The 22,495-nt window shown below is 40.6% G+C and overlaps 1 protein-coding gene across 9 annotated transcripts in view; it reads left to right on the top strand.

The window, feature by feature from the left end:
• Nucleotides 1-19,665, top strand: part of spag9b (sperm associated antigen 9b) — an 81,159-nt gene extending 61,494 nt beyond the window's left edge. For 5 of the 9 annotated variants that reach the window (XM_069194443.1, XM_069194442.1, XM_069194445.1 and 2 more), the window contains 20 exons: nt 340-391; nt 1,029-1,159; nt 1,930-1,986; nt 4,294-4,467; nt 4,585-4,714; nt 5,253-5,345; nt 5,577-5,744; nt 6,452-6,623; nt 7,382-7,612; nt 8,434-8,632; nt 9,425-9,547; nt 10,261-10,341; nt 11,335-11,402; nt 11,885-12,033; nt 12,462-12,633; nt 13,009-13,122; nt 14,426-14,464; nt 15,932-16,108; nt 16,627-16,776; nt 17,637-19,665. In XM_069194443.1, coding sequence (XP_069050544.1) covers nt 340-391; nt 1,029-1,159; nt 1,930-1,986; nt 4,294-4,467; nt 4,585-4,714; nt 5,253-5,345; nt 5,577-5,744; nt 6,452-6,623; nt 7,382-7,612; nt 8,434-8,632; nt 9,425-9,547; nt 10,261-10,341; nt 11,335-11,402; nt 11,885-12,033; nt 12,462-12,633; nt 13,009-13,122; nt 14,426-14,464; nt 15,932-16,108; nt 16,627-16,776; nt 17,637-17,752 — 2,596 coding nt within the window. In that variant the 3' untranslated portion in view covers nt 17,753-19,665. The remainder of the gene's footprint in view (nt 1-339; nt 392-1,028; nt 1,160-1,929; nt 1,987-4,293; nt 4,468-4,584; nt 4,715-5,252; nt 5,346-5,576; nt 5,745-6,451; nt 6,624-7,381; nt 7,613-8,433; nt 8,633-9,424; nt 9,548-10,260; nt 10,342-11,334; nt 11,403-11,884; nt 12,034-12,461; nt 12,634-13,008; nt 13,123-14,425; nt 14,465-15,931; nt 16,109-16,626; nt 16,777-17,636) is intronic. The other 4 variants (XM_069194444.1, XM_069194448.1, XM_069194450.1 and 1 more) reach the window with 2 other exon arrangements.
• The last annotated feature ends 2,830 nt before the right edge of the window (nt 19,666-22,495 follow it).

Below are 22,495 nucleotides of genomic sequence, written 5' to 3'. Positions count from 1 at the left end.
GGATTGTAAATAAAAACAAGTCTTGGGTACTTTCTCTCTACCATTGGAGGTATTAATCAAAACCAGAAAGGATCTTCTACAGTTAACAATGGGAGAATAAATAATTTCACAGAACTACTAGCCTTGAGTTTAAGTGCTGTATGTTTTCAAGTGACTTTTTTTCTTACATGTGCAGTATTTGAAGCTAAAACGCCTAATTCATTATGAGTTCCATTCTCCCTTTCTGTAGGATTTAAATGATTATGGAGAACAGGTAAATGTGAAAAATAGTTCAGTGTAGAGTCAGAACGATAACAGAGTACACAAGGGGTTCAGATCCCAGAATGCTTTGTCTTACAGGGTGCGTGCTGAAGTGGAAGAAGCAAAGCAGAAATCTAAGGAGGAGGATGATGTAAGTTTGACACGACAGAAATGTATCCTCTTTTCCAAGAAAGGTTTTTCACATTTATGTGGTTTAGGATTTAATGGACATGCATATCTCTTAACAGACAGAAAACAATCCATGAATCACAAAGTGATTTTGTTCAATCTATAGAATTTTCACTATGTTTTCAGGTGTCATTGCAGTGCTGTATGAGTCAGGCAGCCTTTGAACAGTTTTGTTTTTGGCAAAATGATGGATAGTCTTTTGGTGTGAAAATCTTTAATTAAAGACGGCTAATTTCAAAACCTCTTATACAGATATGTAGTGTACTATGACTTTACTGGGATTTGAAAGAAGTATTTAGAATTCTGGAAGGGACTGACAATGGTAAATCCAGATATGCCTTCAAGGTCAAAGAAACTAGGTCAAGATAGCAGGCAGATTAAGGATCAGATATGTGATGGGCCTCTCAGCTAAGAGTTGTGGGCTATCGTTGCCATGGCAGCAGTTTCACTGGTAACACTCAAGCAGATTGACAGGGCCTTTAGATGGTATCTTTCAAGCAACCCAAGGAACAAGAGGCTGAGCTGGCTTCTGTAACCCTCAAACTTGCCTGTGGTCTTGTGGTTTTATGACCAAAATTTAATATTTTTGTTCCTGCCAGAGCGATGTCCCCACAGCCCAGAGGAAGCGGTTCACACGTGTCGAGATGGCCCGGGTTCTGATGGAGAGGAACCAGTACAAAGAGAGGCTCATGGAGCTCCAGGAGGCCGTGCGGTGGACTGAGATGATCCGGTGAGAAAAAACACACACTGTCTTCTTAGAACATCGTTTAGTAGTGTCTCTTAGAGTCATCTTTAGAAAAAAAACTTAATAATGTGTAAGCAGCCTTAGCAGCTACAAGATGAGTATTTTTTCACATTCTGAAACTGGGTCAGTCTTGGTCCCACTGACTCCTGTAGCTGACTAAAAGATGAGATGGAATTAAAATGCTCTGTCACCTGATGCAGTCAAAGGCCTCGAGACCAGACCCTCATAATTTTGTCCCAGCAGTTACGTTTCCCAGAGCAGATCTTGTACAGAACTGCATGTTACATCCGTCCGCATTTGTTGATGCAGGGTAGTGGCGTCTATTGGGATTTGAGTTTTCAATACTTTACATAACCTTTGGGACACTATAAACCATCCTTCACTTTAAGTTCAAACTTGCAGTTCATTCACATTTCAAGGTAAGCAATCAATTGGGATTCATCTGGTGGACCCGGAATAGGGCAGTTGCTACAACAGCAGTAAACAGAAGGAAAACAAATTACTGCTAGGCTGTTTTTATCAGTGCAACAGAAATCAATATAACATAATTAAGACAGTTCTGGACTTGTTTTACCTTTTCTATTCCACAGGTCTTTGGTTCATGATGCAAATGATGTCTGAAACAAGTCAAATTTTGGTTTTAATATACTCCTAGCTACATTTGCTAGACAAACAAGACTATCTTTTCCACCAGCAAAATGAGATTAATGTGCTCATCAGTATCTTATTCCACTGTTTCTTTTCAACCGCCCCAGAGCTTCAAGAGAGAGCCCAGCTTATTCTGAAAAGAAGAAATCCAGTATCTGGCAATTGTAAGCATTTTAACATTGTTCCTTAAAACATACTTTTAAAATTCCCATACAGTTCATTTTTTGTAATGAATATTCAAACTGCCTTTCCTTTGTTTTGTCTTTTGTGTTTTTTGGTTGGTTTTGTTCTCCAGGATGTAGGTAAATCTTATTCATCAAATTCCTATCTTTGTGTGATCACGTTCCCTAATAACCCAACTCAAGGAATACCAGCTTTGGGGCCGCTGTCTGTCTCAATGACTTCATTGCTGATCTGTCCTTCCCAGACAGCTCAGATGAATTTCTGGAGTCCAGCTAGAAGTCAGTGCCAAAATACAACCACTGCCCACACTGATCCATTCTTTAGGATAAAGAGCATAACAGGGAATTGTGTAGGCCCACACTATTAACACATATTATTTCGTGGGAGTGTTTTTGAGTACTCTCTGGAAAAGTCCACTGCAGAATGATTGAGAATTACAACAGCACAACTATATAAACATAAGATTTTGTAGTTTTATGAAGACCCTGTCCCCCTTCATAAAGTATGTTTTGTTTGTGTGTGTATAAGACTCTGAAGTACTTAATTTAAAAAAAGTGTTCTTAAATTGTTTGCAGTTTAAGAAATGTGATGGTTCAGGGATTGACAGGCATCCATTTAAGTGAGAGGACGTTTGTAGCCTTGTTTAAAAAATATGCAGCCCCTTCCAATGGTATCCCTTCCTGGAATTTTATTTTTAATGTTTGGGTATGGATTTGGTGTGTTTCCTTTTTTCTCCCATTTGACTGCATCTTTCAGGAGTATATTCTTCACACCACTCCATCTTCAGCTTTCCATTATCCTGTTGGTTTAAAGGAGCTGTTGTGGTTGAGCTGGGTGTGGCAGTATTAATTTCCTTGCTGCTCAGACAGTTGTGTTAACGGGGAAACTTAGGGAGGCTAGTTTGTGCAAGCCCAAATAAGAATTTACACAGGACACTAATGTTAATACTCCTTCTCTTTTGAACAGTGCTGTTTCAATAACCAAGTTGGCTCGTGCTTAATGGTTCTTTTGAAGAACAGCACCCTCTACAGTACAAAAACCACGTCTCAATTTTGGGTCTCGTCTTAGAAATTCAGTCCAGAAGGAAAAGTGTTACCTACTGATCTTCCCACACCACCTACAGCAGAAACCTGGTTTCCCTTTTCAGTACTATGAGTAGTAGGTCTTCTATTCCAGTATTGACTTGGGCTTACCCTGCTTAAATCTGACTAAATCAGGCTAAAGGGTGATAACACTGTTGTCATTAGTCACCTTTAAGGTTTAAAGATCTTTTAAAGAAATAGAGCAGCAGTATTTATTAGTTTTTAGCACTAGCATTGGGAAGGCTTTGAACTGAAGAAGGTTTCTAAATTCGTTTTACTGATTTATGTGAAACTGACAGGTGTCGGTGCACACCATTACTGCAGTTAAGTATTTTGTTTAAATATATTAATGATGAAATAGGAAAAGAGGAGAGCTAGAGCCTCAGTTGTCTTTTTCTTCCAGATGCAATAATCTTTTCCATAGCATCGTTATGTTGAACACAGTGAACCAATTTTCTCATTTGCTTCTAGCACAGGCGCACATCCTTGTTAATTTATTTTAGTTTTGTGATAGTGATGAGCATATCCAGATTAAAGGGCTTAGAAAAAGCAATGTAGTCGTCTGTACTACCGCTAAAAGTAGTAGTACGGTAGTGCAAATATTTACTAGTAGTTTAATTCTAGTCAAGAGTCGTATTGTTGTGAATCTGAGAGGGAATAAAGTCCTAGCAGTGGTTGGATAATGCAGCAGATAGAATCATGTCCCCATTTTTCTGTTAGTCCAGCGCTTGCTATTCTTGGAGTGGCAATGCATGTTGTGCCTGCAGCGCAGTGCTTGAATAGAATGGCATAGCTTGGCTGCAGTGTCCTGGGATTTGCATGAAGTTCAGAAAAATACCCCAGCCTGAGCAGGAAGAGGGAAGGACTTTTATTTTCTCCAGACAAGAAAGGAATGAGGTCAGAAATACACCTAAACCTAAAAAGGTTTTAAATGATCTGCACTAGTTTTTAATGATCATTCGTTTTTAATGAAACTAATGATCTTTGGTCGGATTTGTGCACCATTTGAAGAAAGCTGGTGTTTGGGGAATCTTGGTCCTGCTTTTTAATCTCCATTGGTTAACCGTGAGGCTCCCTGGGGATGGAATTATTTGCATGGTGATGAAAGGTTTTCGGTTTCGTGTTGTGTGGCCTTGATCTTAGTTCTTCTCCTTTCTCTGAATTTCTGTTAGTCTCCTTGTCTCCTTTCTCTCCTCCCTCCACCAGTTTTAGCCGGCTCTTCAACCCCTCGAGCAACACCACCAAGAAACCTGAGCCACCAGTTAACGTCAAATACAACGCACCCACCTCACACATCACCCCCACTGTCAAGAAAAGAAGCAGCACTTTATCTCAGCTACCAAGCGACAAATCAAAAGCGTTTGACTTTCTCAATGAGGAGTAAGTACCCATGGGGGTGTTTGGGCTGTCTTTGGGTTCAGCCCAGAATGTGCTTTTGTTGCAGAAACTCATGTGTTATTTTCCCCTCATCCTGTTTCTTCCTTCTGTCCACCTCAGGATTGACTCGGGTAATCTGGCCTCACGCAGAGAGCAGAAGAGGGCGCAGTACAGGCAGGTGAAGGACCATGTACAAAAGGATGATGGTAGGATCCAGGCCTGCGGTTGGAGTCTTCCCCAGAAGTACAAGGTAGGCAGTAATTCAATTTTGTCTTTTCTTAAACACTGTAATGCACAGTTCAATCAGAAACCAAAACTGCATAGTTTGCTGACACCAGAAACAAAACAAAAATGTCTACATTGCATTTCTGCTTCTATCTGTCCGCCCTGGAGCTCCTCCTAAAGAAGGACTGTACAGGGCTGTTTTTTTTCAGCATTTTGACCTGCATATAACCACTCGACTTTGCGTTGTGCCAACAACATGCATTTCATACTTCCCTATATATTTATTTAGTATTGGTATGGCCTTTGTTTTCTTTTTCTGACAGTAAAAATTTAGACTGAGGACTGTTTTGATATGTGTGTTCACAGTGTTGTTTTCTGGACGAATGCACTAAAACATAGCTAAAAATTGAATGTACTACTTAATAGTATATTGTACTTCAATAGGATTCGAAAAGCAAAGCGGGCCCTGTGCTAACACTATTTGTTTTATATACTGTGTCATAGAACATTGTTTATCTACTTTGGTGAAATAGCCAGGCTTCTCATCTTTCTCCTGTCTCCAGGTGGCGAATGGCGGGCAGGCAGAAAGCAGGATGAAGAATTTGCCTGTGCCTGTGTTCCTTAGACCTTTGGATGAGAAAGATGCTTCTATGAAGGTATGACAACAGCAGCAGCTGGTAATAGAAGTGCTACAAAAGATGTGTACTCTATCTTTAGTGATGAAAATGTATGTCCAGTGGCTGAGAGTCTGGAACCTTTCTGTATATTGTCAACTTTCCCTGTTTGCAAAGTTCTTGGCTTTCATTCTGGCGGGATTTCTGAAGTGAGCTGAAGGGCACGTTCTGTCATCTTTGGAGCTGCAGTGACCGGCAGGGTGTGTTTTGCAGCTGTGGTGTGCTGCAGGCGTGAACTTATCCGGAGGAAAGACCCGCGATGGCGGCTCCATTGTCGGGGCCAGCGTCTTCTACAACGACGTCGCGAGTTCGGAGGCGGAGAGGCAGAGGCAGAGGAAAGGATCGCAGAGCAGTCTGGACAGGCTGGAGCAGGAGCTCAAGGTCTGCTTTCCAGTATGAATCAGAGATCAGCGTCTTTGAGGAACACTTGAAAGAACCATCACCTTTTCATGTTCTTCAGCATTCATACCGAATCTAGGAACGTTTTGGCTATCCCAGAAAAACTGGGGGTTTGAATCTTCAGATTAACAGTAGTGACCAAAAAAATTAATGAAGCCACTGAAAGTTATTTGTGGGAACAAATTCAGAATTTCAAGCAGGTTTAAGCATAGTAAGCATCATACATACCTGAACTGAGATTGTATTAGTTATATATATCATCATCACTGTTATTAATATAGAGATGTAGTTTTTTGTACCATAGACAAATTCTTTACAGTTTGTATTTGCTTCAAGTGAATTACTTCTGCATTAACACAGGGGTATGCTTCACACCTCTTCAGCCTAATTAGGCTGAACATCTAGTCTTATGGAAAAGCACTTTAAGCTCATGCAGAATTTTAAAGTTTCTGCTACACTGAAAATTGTGTTTATCATTTTGGATTTACCATACATTCAGTTATTCCTGACAGACAGTTCAGCCGATGCAGGTACAAGTTGCCAGAACACCTGCTAAGTACGAGACGAGCATGATTAGTTCCTGCATTGATTTTGTTGCTCTTGAAAGACTCTGTATTATCCTGTCCTGTTTCGAGGCTCCCCTGGGCCTTTGGAAGCAGAATCTCACCGTGTCTGCCTGTGTCCCCCAGGAGCAGGAGAAAGAGCTACGACAACACGAGGAGCTGTCCAGCCTGGTGTGGATCTGCACCAGCACTCACTCCACCACCAAAGTCATGGTCATCGATGCCAACCAGCCTGGCAATATTCTGGAGAACTTCTTTGTGTGCAATTCCCACGTCCTGTGCATCGCGAGCGTGCCAGGTAAATGTACAGCTAGCTTTCAGGACCACATAGAAATACATGCACGTTCGGACATCTCTTAAAATGACATTTTAACAGGTACATTTTCATAAGGTAAGGTTTCTTTTTCCTTTTTACTTACATTTTAGATACTATGAACAAAACAAAGAGAAGAACACACACCCACTTAATGAATATTGTCAACTTTTCAGTAAACAAAAGCCTTAGTCAGGACACTGCATCAAAGAAATAGAATATTAGCGGTCAGTTATCATGTCATAACTATCTCTTTATATTAATTTCTTAATATGATGCTCGTTTCAGCCATTTCCATTACAGAACACTGTCCCAGTCAGCTCCTCACCTGTGCTATATGGCAATCAAGATCCTAATGGAAGCACCACAGTGCCTAGTGCACATGCAGTGAAGACTGCACTGATTGACTTACGCATCTAAACAGTTAATCAAAACTGTGTTTCTCCTAAAGCTCTTCACCATTCGCTGCAAAGTTTAAATTGAAACATTGAAGATCCTTGTGTCTCGTTTGACACCTGTAAAGTCTTATGGTTCCTATAAACCTATGAAGCTTGGCGCTGGTTAAATGCTTCGCATTTCTACATTGGTTTGCAAAGTGCAGACAAATGTCATCCTGAACTCAGTCCTGCACTATGGGTAATTTCATTAAGATAATTGCATATTGCATAGCCCCTTCAGGACACTTTTAAAGAAGCAGAGCGCTGTACACTGGGAGGCGCTGACAAGCAGGTGTGTGCTCGCAGGTGCCAGAGAGACTGACTACCCAGCCGGGGAAGAGGTTCCCCAGGAGGCAGAGGGTGGGGCAGCGGACAACGCCTCCCTGACAGCCAGCGTGGCCAGCAGCGGCTCTGCGGGCAGCGACAGCATGCTGGGGGGAATCACTGTAGTCGGCTGTACTACCGAGGGGACAGCCACCATCCCACAGACTGAGAGCACCCCTGTGTCTGCCTCCCCCATCCCAGACGTCCAGACAGGTAGACTGCAGGCTGACATCCTGTATTTCCTCTGCCAGGCTTGAAGAGCTATAGGCGTCTTGTTTCGTATCATTTATTGTCTGTGTTTTGCAGCTTGTAAATGCCTTGTTAGGAAATGTGCATTGCAGTTTGGTAAAAACAAACCTGAATCAATGGCGCATAATACAACCGCAGATAAATATAATTAAAAAGTGCTTCAGTGTAAAATGTCCTTCTTTGGGGTGCAGCCGTAGTAAATCTTGTGAGTGCATTGCAAGTACTGTGGTATACATGCACAGTTATATGCACAAGCAACACTTATTTTCACTTTTAAAGGATTTTGTGGAAGTATTGTTTTGGTTAAAACCTATAAGTATATTGTATAATACAGTATATGACCGTGGACTATATTCAAGTTACATTATACCTTGTCATTGTGTACACAATATGCACATTCGTGTCACTCCAAATGCTGTTTGAAAAGTTAATCTGAGTGTTGTCTTCTGCTAGTAAGAGCTGACCATCTTGCTGTTTAATTTTTATATTATTTTTATGCAGTAACTTGGGAGACTTGCACTTTCGCTAAACACAGCTGAGTGTGACACATCAGGTTCCTGTCCTGCAGACAGGGCAGAAATGAAGGAGGTTGAAACGCTTAAAGAAAGAGAAACATGTAAGACAGGGAAAGGAGGAAAGAAACAGGGGGGGGAATTGTGGAGATAATTTCTGCTTCTATCCCGAGTTTGTCTCTGGGTTCAGCTTTTTTTCTGGCCCTTTTATGGCAAGTGGTAGTTGCCGATTGTTCCTTTGGTTTGTGTGCGCATGATCCTTCCCTCTCCCAGGAGAGACGGGTGCTGAGAACAGCGCAGTGGAAGGAGGGGTGCCCACGGCAGAGGAGGCCACAGAAGCGACCGAAGCCAGCGCGGGCTCAGGGGATGACGGAGCAGACATCAGCCAGCCAGGAATCTACACGGAGCACGTCTTCACAGACCCTCTGGGAGTGCAGAACTCTGCCGAAAGCACCCCCGTCTATCCGCAAAGGTGCAGGAAATTAAAACTTTCACAAGTGCATGCAAGGCAAAACCGGATCAGAACATAAAAATCAGTGCCAGATAGCCTCCTGGCCTCATGTATTCTGCAGGGCTTGACACAGGTGCCCAGCAGAGTGCAGGCAGCCAGCAAGGTGAAAGATAGTTTAGGGTTCAAGAGCTGGGACGCCTCTGGAGAACGGCTTCATCAGGCGATGATAAACAGTGTATTGAGCTGTGTATGTTAATAATGCCTTCATGTATTTATATGGAAGTTTCCAAAGAAGTGCTTTACATTTACATTTACCTTTGAAGTGCAGCCCCCACTTGGGTGATGTGGTTGTCCTTATGCACCTCCCGCCTCACCAGAGATCTGAACAGGTGCAGAAGTGAGAAATTGCTTCAAAAATATAGGAAAGTCAGATTGTGTAGGTCCAGAGTGGAGTTTAGCCAGGACACTTGATTTTATACCATACATTTCCAAACTGTGCCATAGCATCTTGATGGACAAGAAATCAGGACCTTGGTTTAACATCTAGTCTGAAGGCCTGCGCAGTGTCTGGTCCAAGGGAAGTGTTTCACCTTCTGTTTCTCCAATACCAGCAATTTGGTTTTCTAAGGTCTCCCATCCCAGTACTGATCCGGTCTTTGCTTAGTTTCTGAACTCTGTTGCAGTGGAGATCTGCTTCACTTTCCGTCTCGTCTTGCATGCATACCAGTTTCAATAAAAAATTAGAGAACCTGACCTTTACACTCCATTCCACCTTGTAATGAATAAGAAACTAACCCTAATGCTGGCTTGCAGGGAGTCTGACTTATTCAAGGATGGCGTGACGTCTCTGCCGGAAGAGCAGGATCTCATGAGAGAGGAGGCACAGAAGATGAGCAGTGTCCTGCCCACCATGTGGCTTGGAGCTCAGAATGGCTGGTAGGCTTCACTGATGAGGGGTGCACCTACAAAGACCAAATCAGGACTCATTTGCTGTCCCTTCGAAGCACGTTCCATTATGATTCAATTTTTCATCTCTTATGGGCCTTGACAGTGGAGCTTCTTTAAAAAGCTATTAAAATCAGAACATTCTGAGAGTCATTACAGTTCTGCATTGCCTTTGAATGATTGAATTTCATAGCCATTTAATGCATATTTAGAAATACTTCCATATCCCCCCCAAAAAACATGAAAAATAAAAGTTAAGGGTTATAGAGAGCTCCAATGGGAGTAAAATACATTTCTGACATGGGGCACTGGCATGGTGGTTTTATTCTACATGACATATCAGATGAGACCTGCTTTTGGAAGTCATGTTCTACAGCTGCTAAAAACTTAAATCTGAAATCTACCCCACATGTGTAACTCAGGAGTAATCCATCAATGATCCAGCAATCTAGAGTGGATAACAGGTCAGGTTGAGAGAGCCCGCACTTGGAATTAACACCTTTTAATGAAAAATAATACTAGTAATGTTAGCAGAGTGAGATTGGATATTTGCAAAATAGCTCACAGTTATATCCAAAGATCTAAGACTTTCTGTGAGCACTTTTGAACGTTATTATTGTCAACACTTCTACTAGTACTCAATAAAATGCAGTGAATTGGTTTCTGTAGCTGAGTTTTGTGCTTGCCACTTTGCTGTTTTCCAGCTTGTACGTCCACTCTTCAGTGGCTCAGTGGAGGAAGTGTCTCCATTCAATAAAATTGAAGGACTCTATTCTCAGCATTGTGTAAGTACAGTTGTTTAGTAGTATGTGCTTTGCTATGAGGGAGTGTTCTTCACTGAAGTTATTAATTGGTTTATGTTGGGTGTTCTTACCCTGTTTTAGCTCTGTGTTATTTGCACTTGTTTTTGATATTCCTCATGATTGCCCCTCTCCCATTCAGCCCTGGTTCATCTGCTTAATTCATACAGTCCCATTCCTCAGAGAACACCCAGCAGGACAAGCCTCCATTACCAGAATGATCAATGCCTACCCACTGAAGCGTTTTGAGTGCCTGACTCTTTACTTGCTAAACAAATTGAAAAGAATCTATATGTAAGAAATGTGCTCAGGACATGCAGGAATATTTTGTACTGAAAATAATTAAAAGTAAAAATGCTTCCGTCATATTCATTAGATAGCTACTGTATGTGACAGTTCTCTGATACAAATTCTCCAATAGATTTTGTTGTTCTTTCAGTTTCAAGTATGACTGGAAGTCAATGTATGGACAAAACAATACACAGCAATAAGAAACGATACCTAGACACTTGTTGAATTTATACAGTTAGGAAGAGCCATCTAGTGGGCAAAATGAGAATTGAATCATTGTTCCATCTTGATCACCTGACTTGCACTGCACATAAAACTTGATTGTGACAAAAAAAATAATTATATCCATGCTAGGTTTTCAGAAATCACAAATTAACTGGCATAGACTTTTTTAAAATTAAAAATGTATTTCTAAATACAAACCTGAATGGTTCTGCCTATCACATATTGGGAGAAAAGTATATCACATATTGGTAGAAGTCTTAACCCAAGACTTCGATATTTAAAAAAAAAAAGAAAAATATAGATTTTCTTAGATGGGTTGCTTTGATGTATGTGTGACAAGCATCCAATCACTGTAGGCTGATTTTGTATTTTTGGTTTGAAGAGAAATACAAAATCACTTTAGCAGATTCTTGTCCTTAAAGTTACAATCCTATTTTTTCCTTTTTGTAAATCTTTCCCCAGACATGTCAAAGGAAGGGTATTAGTTGCACTGGCTGATGGGACGTTGGCCATCTTTCACCGAGGTGTAGGTAAGAAGAAACACAGACATGAAAACATATTTTGGTTACAGTATAACTTCTTGTATTGGTAAAATGACACTCCCATTGCCTTCAGTGTATGTAACAAGATAGTTGATATGTTGTTTTGAAAAATTCTGGTGAAATTTTTTCCCCTAAAAATTGAGAGTATAGCTCGGGAAATCCTAAAAAATAGTGTCGTCTTTGGCAGCTTGTTATTGGTGACTCCCAACATCAGTCTGCCTGATGCTAATGTCTGCCTGATGTTGCGATCACTCAGTGATTTTGAGGTACAGCAGTAAGCCCGGTATATCCTCACAGATAAACACGAAACAGAAATTTGCTCAGTGAAAACCTATTTGCTCACAGAAATCTGGAAAACCAAGTCTGTTCTTCAGACGAGTGGGCCAGACTGTTTCAAAGGCTATTAGGGTCACTGAGGGGGCACACATTATCCTTGAGTTAAGGAACCTCCTGTGTATCTTTACTCACAGATGGGCAGTGGGACCTAACAAACTATCACCTTTTGGACCTGGGGCGACCCCATCACTCCATTCGCTGCATGTCGGTGGTGCATGACAAGGTGTGGTGTGGCTACCGAAATAAAATCTACGTGGTTCAGCCCAAAGCCATGAAAATAGAGGTGAGTAGGGAGGGAGGAGTGACATGCATTTCTGACCTTATTTTTATACTTTCCTTATCTTGCGGATGTCATTGCAGGTGAGCATATTTACTGACCATTTTGTTTTTTTAAACTAGCTTCATCTCATAAATAGTAAAAAGGGATAAAATAAATTTGTGTTTAATGCCTGATGCAAGGTTTCAATACTCCTCATTTAGCATTGATGACCAGGTGGAATTTAACCAGTGAGATTACGATGATAGTGTTTGGCACAGTGTATTCCCACCTGTTTCCTTACGTCATTAATTGATATGATCTGGTTGCAAAGCTGTGTGAAAGCAGAAAGTATAAAGAGAAAATGGTTTGCTAAATTTCTTCAAAAACGATGACCTGGATGTAGAAAACTACAACTACAGTTCTTATTCATCGTTGCTGTTCTTTCCTTTTAGAAATCCTTCGATGCTCATCCTCGAAAGGAGAGCCAGGTGAGACAGCTGGCGTGGGTGGGCGATGGTATTTGGGTGTCAATTCGCCTGGATTCCACCCTGCGGCTCTTCCATGCTCACACCTTCCAGCACTTACAGGACGTCGATATCGAGCCCTATGTCAGCAAAATGCTGGGTAAGGAATTTGTTTCCCTCCTCCAGGTTGAAAACACCACAGAACACTTTGGGAGAATAATCTTGATGTTCTAACTCAGCTATGGAGTCTCGCAATAACTAATATATGAATTATTCTCACATTAAAATAACATTTGTGGGGTTTTTTTTAAAACTTGGGGTTTAAAAGAGTTTCTGGCCTTCAGAATAGAGATTTTATTGAGCTTTTCAAAGCTCAGCAGCCATTGGCAACCTAGACATCTGGCAAGATTCTGACACTTGAGCACTGTTGAAACTGTTTGGTTGAAACTGAACAATTTCTGTAACTCTCTTAATTAATGGTAATGGTGGTGCTGTAGTTCAATGTAGTTCAAGTATTCTTGTGCTTTTTTCACAGGCACTGGCAAACTAGGCTTTTCTTTTGTAAGGATTACAGCCTTAATGGTGTCTTGTAATCGTCTCTGGGTTGGAACTGGAAACGGAGTTATTATTTCCATTCCTTTGATTGAAAGTAAGTAGCTTCACTTTGTTTTGTTTTGAAAAGATGCATGACATTCCAAACTGAAGCAAAATGCTTGTTTTGAGAGTGGAGTTCAGCATCAATGGCCTTTATGCACAAAAAACGTAACTGCATGATAACCAGTGAATATGCGATTAAAAGACAAAATCTTGTTATAGTTTTTATTTTGGCTTGGGCCTTTTCCATATTCCATGACATCACATATCCATTCCAGCTGAAGTGTGTCTGTACCAGTACTGTAGTGTTTATTTGCAAGATTGGTTAACTGCTCTGTCTGTACGTAACTGACTGCAAGAGAGGATAGACTGATGTATTCTTGAAAAATATTAACACATTGGCCCACTGTACTTCTGTCAAGACATCAACAGGACACTTGGTCAACATTTTGAAGGACATCCAAGTGGTGTCCACACAGTGTTCTTGAATCCATGACAAATTAAATGTACAGAGTCTTTAGGACTGGGAAGAAACACTGTCCTAACTTAGTAAGACGGTTGAACCATCACAGATTTATTTCACACACCTGTATTTAAATATGTAACAAGTAAGCCATTGAATAACAGGCCAATACTGTAGCAATGTATTTTTCTCTTAACAGATACTCGCATTCAGATTAATTTATATTACTTTTATTTATAAAGCAAATCAGATGGAAATATAAGATGAAGTTAAATGACCCAAATATAATATATTAAGTTTTTGTTTTTCTGTGTTTATGATAGTGAGTTAGTATCCAGTACAGACCATGGAGCTTTAAACAGCTATCCTTGAAGTATTCTCAGGCCTTTTTTTGTTCAGAATTATTCTTCCTTAAAAGAAATATTTGTTTCTCAAACCATTTTATTAAAAGGTATCTGGGATTTGAGACTCTGCAATTAACGGTTCATAAGTAGGAGTATATTTGTAACCCTTAATTATTTTGTCATCTGTATCTAGCAGAACAGTTCAACAGATGTCTGACTGATTTTCCCCTTGTATAAAAAAAAGTTTCTTCCCAGGGACACAAATAATAAAATTAGCTCATTTTTACTCTAGAATTATAGTGACATCAATACAATTAAGAAATTGAACTTTAATGCAGAATAAATGCTTAGATAGTGTTGCCAGTAAGAATGGTGCTCTCGGATCGTAGTACCAGGAGCCCATGTCGGTAAAGGCAGGCTTGCAGCATTTCTTGCCCAAGGCCATATGACCTGACTCAGAAGGATCTTTGAGGAGTGGTGGGTTCTCATTAACTCTTCTCCTCTACTGTCATACCTGTCCACTCTCCCCCCTCTCCGTTTTCTTACTGTAGCCGTTAACCTTCACCAGGGACGTTTACTGGGGCTGAGGGGTAAGTCCTGACCGCAAACCAAACAAGCTGCTCTCTCTCTGACTGCTCCAGGCCTTTCTCTGCCCTTTCAGAGCCCCCTGCTCTCTGATCTCTCCACCCCTCATTTTCCGTAATGTAACCCCTTCCCTTCCCTAGCAGGGCCGTGCCGAATGCATACAGTTCCAGGTAGTTTCTTGAAAGGCCTTTCCTTGGCCGACATATTTGATTTCTGTGTTTCTTTAATGTCAGTAGCAGAATGAAGTTACTGTACTGTTCTGACTATCTGGTAGGTAATTGAATATCAGCTTCAGAAAGTCTTTTAAAACGTCCCCTCACACACATCTATTTGTTCTCAAAGCTGCCATAAAGGGTTCAGAGCTTTATTTGACACTGTAGTGAAGTGATAAACCTTGTTATAAGTGGGCAATTTAAAAGAATTGAACTTTAAGTGGTCTGGAGGGCAGTGTTAAGCAGAACGAAGATTTAAATATTTTGGTTTTCATAAGCTGATGTCAGGGCTAACTATTATAGAGTTTTCATGTTTTTTTTTATCACAGTTCCCCATATCTGCTGCATTTTTTTTCCTTTGGTAGACTGTTGCAAACAGTACCTGCTGCACCTCAGATTTGCATTATTACCACACAAATGAGGAATCATAATCATTACTGACAGACTCGGATTGGGCCACAGTTAAGCACAAATCCTGAGTCTCTGACGTCTTTGAGAATGGGACCTTAGTGACCTGCACTCAGGTTATAGTAGGCACATCAGCGTTGTTATGCAAAATAAAAGCATGACTCTTTTAAAGTGAAATATGTCAGTCAAGAAAAGAACTTAAAGGACTGTTTGGCTCAGCCACATTCCTCTATTTCCCTCTCTTTCGCACCTGTGAACAGTGCATCACAGCAGGTGTATGTTTGCTGAGAACCACAAACGTACTGAGAACTTGTGCCTTGGCCTCTGCTGCAGACAGGCTTTGGCGCTCATTCCTTTTCCTGTTTGTTTCTTCATGGCCACTACTTATCAGTTCTGACATTTCTTGTTTTTTTTCATCAATTCCATCTATCTTTTTAACCCCCTTTATTTTTTCCATCAGCAGTCGTCCTTCTTTTCCTAGGAATGGAGCTATGCGGCGTAACGAATGAGCCCATAATGCGTCTTTTAGGCCTTTAAAGAAATGCCGCCTCACACTGTCACGGCTGTCAAGACGACTGTTTTGGCTTGCTCCATCGCTTTTATGAGTATCAGTTCAGCATGTCTGTCCGTGTTCATTTGTCTTTCTTTTTTCAGTTTCAGTTCACCCTTCTGCCATGACTTGGCACGTCAATGCTGTCACCATTTTGTGCGAGTTCTGTTGGGCCTCACCACTGCCTTAGTCCAATGCCTGCACTGTGCTCGTTCAGTGCTTCATTTGTTCATTGAAAGGTGAACATTGGAGCCCAGATGCCTTCTGGACTAATGAAATGTTTAATGTGTTTTATTTTAAAGCTAATAAAGTTGCCACAGGAACTGCGAAAGGTCCAGGCAGTGTAATTCGGGTGTATGGGGATGAGAACAGTGACAAAGTGACTCCAGGTACATACATACCCTACTGCTCCATGGCCCATGCACAGCTCTGCTTCCACGGGCACCGAGACGCAGTGAAGTTTTTTGCTGCAGTTCCAGGTAAGGTTCTGACTGCACGTTTCAAGAAGCAAGAAATGCCTGTTTCAGCATAGCATGTGGTGGAACAGCAGAAGCTTTCCATCTGTGACATGATGTAATCATTTTTCATATCTGTATTTTCAGTATGTTTTTTTATGGGTGTGTAATTGGGAATGTTTATCACAGAACTCTTCAGGACATCTCCCCTTATTCTTTTCATTTTTTAAATGGAAACAACTATCAGATCAGGCCCTACAGTATTCATACAGAATTCCTTCTGTATTCATCCCTTGCTACACATAAATTGTAGACTTCATCATTCTGTATTTCTGGTGATAACGAATGTCTTTCAAAGCGAATGTCTTGCACTATGGCTGCCGTCGCATCATCCAGGTAGGGCTCCACATTGGTGGTGGTGGAGGGGAGTCCACATTACCTGTAAAGTGCTTTGAGTGGAGTGTCCAGAAAAGCGCTGTATAAGTGTAAGCAATTATTATTGTTATTATTAAAGCGTGTCTGTGCTTTTATCTTTTTAACAGGCCAGGTGATTTGCTCTTCAGCCAGCTCTGGAAGTGACACTCTTACTGACAAACCAGGTTCTTCTGCCCCAGAGCCGTCCAGCCAGGACAAGCTTGTCAAGTCTGTCCTAGTGCTCAGTGGAGGAGAGGGCTACATTGATTTCAGAATGGGTAAGGATGATCGCCATTTGCGTTAACCATGGTTATTCTCAAGTATTATCGGATGCATCAAGAATTGCCTATAAATCTGATGGAGCAATACATTAAGCACCATTGCATACTCCTCCATTACACCTGCATGCAACTGCTCAAAACATAAAACATGTATTTTTCTGCTATATGCATGGAAGCTCCTTGCCATTAATCGATGGTACAGGTACAGAATAGCACTCTGCCCTTATAATGAAATAGAGCAAATGTTGATGCTACTCTTCCTTTACTGGTAGAAGATGGATCTAAATGCTCTTGCCTATTTTAGGTTACATACTTTCCAGTTCTTACAGAACTAAGCATCTTTGGGTTATGTAATGTATGGTTCTACTGATAGATGTAGATTTGTAACTTCACATTTTAAAATGAGATTTTCTTTGTATGAAAGGAAAAGTGACCAGGGATGCAAACATTTTAAAACTTTAGTTTAGATTAAGTGAATCTAAGAGTAAGTCGATCATTGCTGCAAGCGACAAAGAACCACTGCACAGTACCAATTCCACAGCACATACAAAAACCTTTTTTTTTCTCTGGGTCACTGTGCTGTGCCATTAAATGAACTGGGCTTCTCAAGTAGTTCAGCCTGTTCAGGTTAAGAGTTCAGTTGAGCTCTCCAAGTCCAAACGTCACCACTTTGTATCAGAGACTCCTCAGTCGAGCAGGGAGCTCTTGAGGGGTGGATCACTGTTTCAGCCCTTAAGCAAGCAAGCTCTTCTGTTAAGGCATCCCCAGGCTTACATTGTAATTCCAAGCTGTGTTCCTGCGAAATCAACCAGCCCCCTCAAACACTCCCCATGAACTCCCCGGTTGTGCTTTTGCAGGTGACGAAGGATCCGCTGCAGAGGAATCCGACACCACACTGCAGCTCCAGCCCTTTCTGGCCAAAGCAGAACGAAGCCATCTGATCGTGTGGCAGGTCATGCTGAGCGAAGAGTGATCCACCTCATTCTCACACAGTGCCATCAGCAAGTAAGAGGAAGACCGTGAAAACCTTCTGCATGTTCTTTTTCTTTTTTAAAATTTTAATTTTAAATGCATCTGTATTCCTATTGTTATTTTTTTTTTTATTATTTTGCACCCGAGTGTGGGATGGACTTTTCACTATGTATGACGCTTCTCTATTCCTTGTAATAACAAAGCAGGCAAGGGTTGGTGACTGCAGCCTGGTTGAGTGTCGTCACCCACATCCCTGCCTTGTCAGGGAAGCTTCAAACTCTTCCTTTGTATGTTTTGGAGATGGAAGCGAAATGCTGCTGCGCCTTAGATGTAGTTAAGCTTGTATATTAGAGATGAATGAGAAACCAATGGACCTATATGATACACACATTGTTATACGGAGATTGGGAATGTTGTGGGGATGTAATTTTTTTTTTTTAAAACACTGGGGAGTCATAGTTATGTGACAGTGCCACAGGTTTGTGTCCCTTGTGTTCCCTGCTCTACTCCCTGTGTAATAGTTTAATAGATCTTGACTCACAGGCTACCACGCTGTTAATGTACTCCGAGTGGTATGTATGTCAGACTTGACTGTCTTTTACACCCATCCTGCGTTTCCTTTCTACTCGGCAAATGAGTGGACAGTGTGCTCGTGTCCCACTAATCCTTGAGGAATAGTGTTCAAGTTGCTGGCCTGTTTTTAAGGTTGTGTATGCCTGCATGGTGAAGTCCATTTGTATTTCCCTTTGCTACCGTCTTACTTTATTCTCCCTTGTCCTGTTAGGTCTTCCTTCCTGTGAAAGATATAGCTTGCAGACACTTTAAGCAACATAGGCTGCCTTAGTTTAAGCAAAACACACTTTTAATGATGTACACTAACTGTTCTAAGGAACTAAATTTGTATTTACAACCATGTCTGACGGAGTATTTATTTCTATGTGGGTGTCACAAAGTTACCAAAGCAAAAAAAAAAAAAAAAAAAAACCTCGCTTAGTTATTTTTAAGGGACAGCTTTTTTCGCACTGCCCTTGGCCCTAGAACTTGTTTAAGAGTTGCAGTCATCCAAGTGAACAGTTATTCACTTATTATATATATTTTTTAAAATATACATCTCTGAAAATCTGTTTGGAACATTACTTACAGGGATACATAGAAATGTAACAGATTCTGTTGCACCTCAGAAACCATTTTCTAAACACTGAGTTCTGTTTTTTTTTCTTCCTTCATTTGATCTATTAATACTTGCATTTTGAAAACTTTTAATCCTACTTTTAAAATTTTATGGTCTGTGTAATTTTTTGTACATTTTTGTCGAAGACACTTTAATCTGTGTTTCACTTTCCTCTGTAAACGCAGAATGCTAAGTGTCTGTTCAGAACAACAGGGGGCTTTTTTTTCCTGTGATGGGGGGATAAAGCAGTCTTCGTATCGCAGTGTAGCCATTTCAGTATTTATTTCTATGATTGAGCCTTTGTGGTTCAGAATGTAACTTTGTACATGAAATATATATATAAATATGTATATGAAACATAAGTGGCTTGGTTTGTTGTTTTGATGCAGATTGTTTATAAACCAGTAACAAGAGGTACATAATGGAAAACAAATACAAGTAAGTTTTGGGTAAGAGTGGCTGATTTTGTAAAACACTCTTGTTCTAATGAGCTATGCACGTTTTTGAAGATCACCACAGTGTATTTTGTTTTAAATACCAGTTTTTACAGTGTGGGGCTCTGGAATCCGTATGTGTTACATACTGCTGGGGCCTTTAACTTCTGGCTAAGTAGAAGCAGACATCACAAGCAACCTACAGCCTTCACTGTCTTGTTACCATGACAATATTTCTTGGTAGGTGTGTGCTTTAATAGCATCTTAGCCTTATTTTTAACAATCTATTAAACTGAATTTAATTGGGAATCTGCAGTCTATGGTGTGTCATTGATCTGTGTGCCAGGGCATCTCTCCTTTCTGCTGTCATGCCAGTGAGGGTTAATCCAAATGAGCTGAATGGACTGAATTGGTCCCTTTTTATCTGGAAACATTCAAGTTGTCTAATGTCCTGGTTGTGCTTTCATTTAAGATGGGCCCCTTTTGACTACTTTTTTCAAGGCCTTCATACTTTTTCTCATTTGCATTTATTTTAATTTTGTAGCTTCCTGCATGTTGGCGCACTGGTTAGCATTGCTGCCTTGCAGCACTGGGGTCCTGGATGCCATGCAAACTCGGGGAGAATATACAATAGTACCCTAAGTCCAGAATTAGTTTCCTTCCACAGTCCCAAAATAGTGGTAGGTTAATTGGCTTCTGGGAAAAAGTGCCCTGGAGTGAGTCTGTCTGCCCTGTGTTAGACTGGTGTCCCATCCAGCGTGTACCCTGTCTTGTGCCCATTGCTTGCCAGGATAGGTTCCAACTCCCCTGCAACCCTGCATTGGAAGAAGCAGTTTGAAAATGGGTTAATTTTCCCTGCTTTCGACCTCGGAAAACAATTCAGAAAATTCTACCTGAAATCTACCTGCTTTTTTTTTTCTTTATGTTCTCATCTGTTTTGTCAGTTTTCCTGCCTCTATTGCAGTGTACATGGGATCAAAGCAACTGCTACACATGCCAGTGACTTAAAACATTTATACAATTTTAGTTCTTTTGAATGGTTATTTAAAAGCGAGTTTCAGCTAGTTATTTAATTCAGCTCTTTAAACTCAGGGCCAAATTCAGTACCATAAGTCCCCCCTTATGTAAAATTGCAGCTTGTTGCCCCAGAATTCTAAGGATCATATCTGCATGATCAGAACTGCTTGGCAGATTTCGGAGACCTGGGGTTTTTGTGGGTATTTGTTTTTGTGTGCAGGATGGGGGATAGTTTCACTTCTATATCTCGCCAATTATTTTATACAAGAGGTCTTAATAAATTAACATCTACAGAACTCCAGCTCTCATTTACTGTACATATTACTTTGTTAAAGCATATTTTTCCTACTTACAGTACATTTCTAGAAAATGAATCTAGAAATCGAACAATTTTTAAGAATATTTTTTGTTTTTATAGTTGGAAAGTGAAGACAATCTAAAATAATATGTAAAATAACACTGGACGACATTTTTCTTTCATAAATAACCCATTTGTTTTCTAGACATTCTTATACACACTTTTCTTCCCTCATTACTGAGCCCCTCTTTCACCTTATAGAAACAAGTGTTCATATCACCAGAGTGGGACAGTAGAAGTACACTGGGCCAAAACCACAATATCAGTGCATCAAAAGTATACTTCAATGTTGTTATGCCATGAGTCAAAAGTATATTGTTTCCTTCTAAGTGGAGTGACTGTCATTCTCTAAAAAACTAGGCAGGCTCGTAGTTAATGAAGACACAATTGTCATTCGTATGGGGTCATTCCAGAGGGCAGTGTAAGGTGCCATTACATTTGGATTTGGCAAAACCAGTTCAGGAGCCCATGAGTAGAACAATGTTTCAATCTAAAGTGGATATAATCTTGAGTTTTGTTTAAGGTCATGCCAGCACTGACAAAGGTGCAGTGTGGCCTCTTAAGAAGGAACACATACACTTGCATAAAGTTTTTTGAAGCATTTAAAAAGAGCTTGAATAGATTTTTGTTTTTCGGCTAAGTGGCTGAGTGTGTTTTTATGAGCCTTGCTGACGATATCTGACTGAACCACAGCTTTTGTTCTAACGTCATGGCTATTTCTTTTTCCAGCGTTAAGAGTATTTGCCTTTCCTGATCTGTTCACTAGAAGTTTGCTGTTGAGAGCTCTTTACAGAGCTATTAGAGTACTTACTGTATGAGTCTTGCAAAGCGGAAGCACTCTGTTGGTGTTAATGGACCAAAGCAGAGGAGACTACGTGCGCACATTGAAGAAATTCTTCTCAAGTGTGTCCGTACACGCAGGAAGGATGTCAAAGGAAGTGTCCACCTCTCTGCAGGTGAGTTGATTGCATGGGCAGCTATGTCTACTTGTCGACGTAATTCTCAATATTACAAGAGGAATCATATGACTAGTCCTTTGGCATTGGCTCTTTCTGACGTTCTTTAGCTATTAATGAAGGAGTGAAGGACAAGGGATTTTCTGTTAAGCTCAATAATAATGCAGTTCACAGAAGCTATGCATCCCATCTTGTGGGACATTTTGTGTGGGTTACTGAATACAATTTGCAATTAAAATCCATACACTATCCATATAAATGCCTGGGTCTGTACATACAGCAGAAATAGAAAAAATGCTCACTCTCGGATGATGTGCCCCTGGAATAGGACATTGTCGCACTGGCTGAAGGCCGAAAGTGCATCCACCTTTCATAGACGATAGGGAGGGAAAAGCAACTTGTAGTCAAAATGTTTTGTTTCTCCAAAGCATGAGAACTCTGGTGCAGGATCTTGATGGCTGAAGGTTTTTTCTAATCGGTGGCAGTTCAAGAGCAGGCAGTTGTTAGAGATGCTCTCAGTTCTGTTCTTTGTTCTCAAAAATTTTCAAGATTAATACTCCGCATTCAAATCTTACCAGAATTCTTTTCATCTCTTGATTTTATTTTAGAGCTGTGGCTACAGCTAACAAGGCAACATTTACCAGAATCAAAACGTTAAAAAGTGAGCTTGAAAGGCATAGATTTGAAAGGCAGAACACAACTAAGGTAACAAAGAGCTCTGTTCCAACTGAGTATCTCTCTGTGAAATCACTATAGCTCTGTTTCAGTCTTCTCACAAAGCAATCGCAATATCTTATTTCCCCTGCCT

The sequence above is a fragment of the Lepisosteus oculatus genome, chromosome 9, assembly GCF_040954835.1.
Source record: "Lepisosteus oculatus isolate fLepOcu1 chromosome 9, fLepOcu1.hap2, whole genome shotgun sequence".
NCBI lineage: Eukaryota > Metazoa > Chordata > Actinopteri > Semionotiformes > Lepisosteidae > Lepisosteus > Lepisosteus oculatus.
The sequence above is the reverse complement of the archived record's forward strand: the minus strand, read 5'-3'. Positions and strand labels throughout refer to the sequence as shown.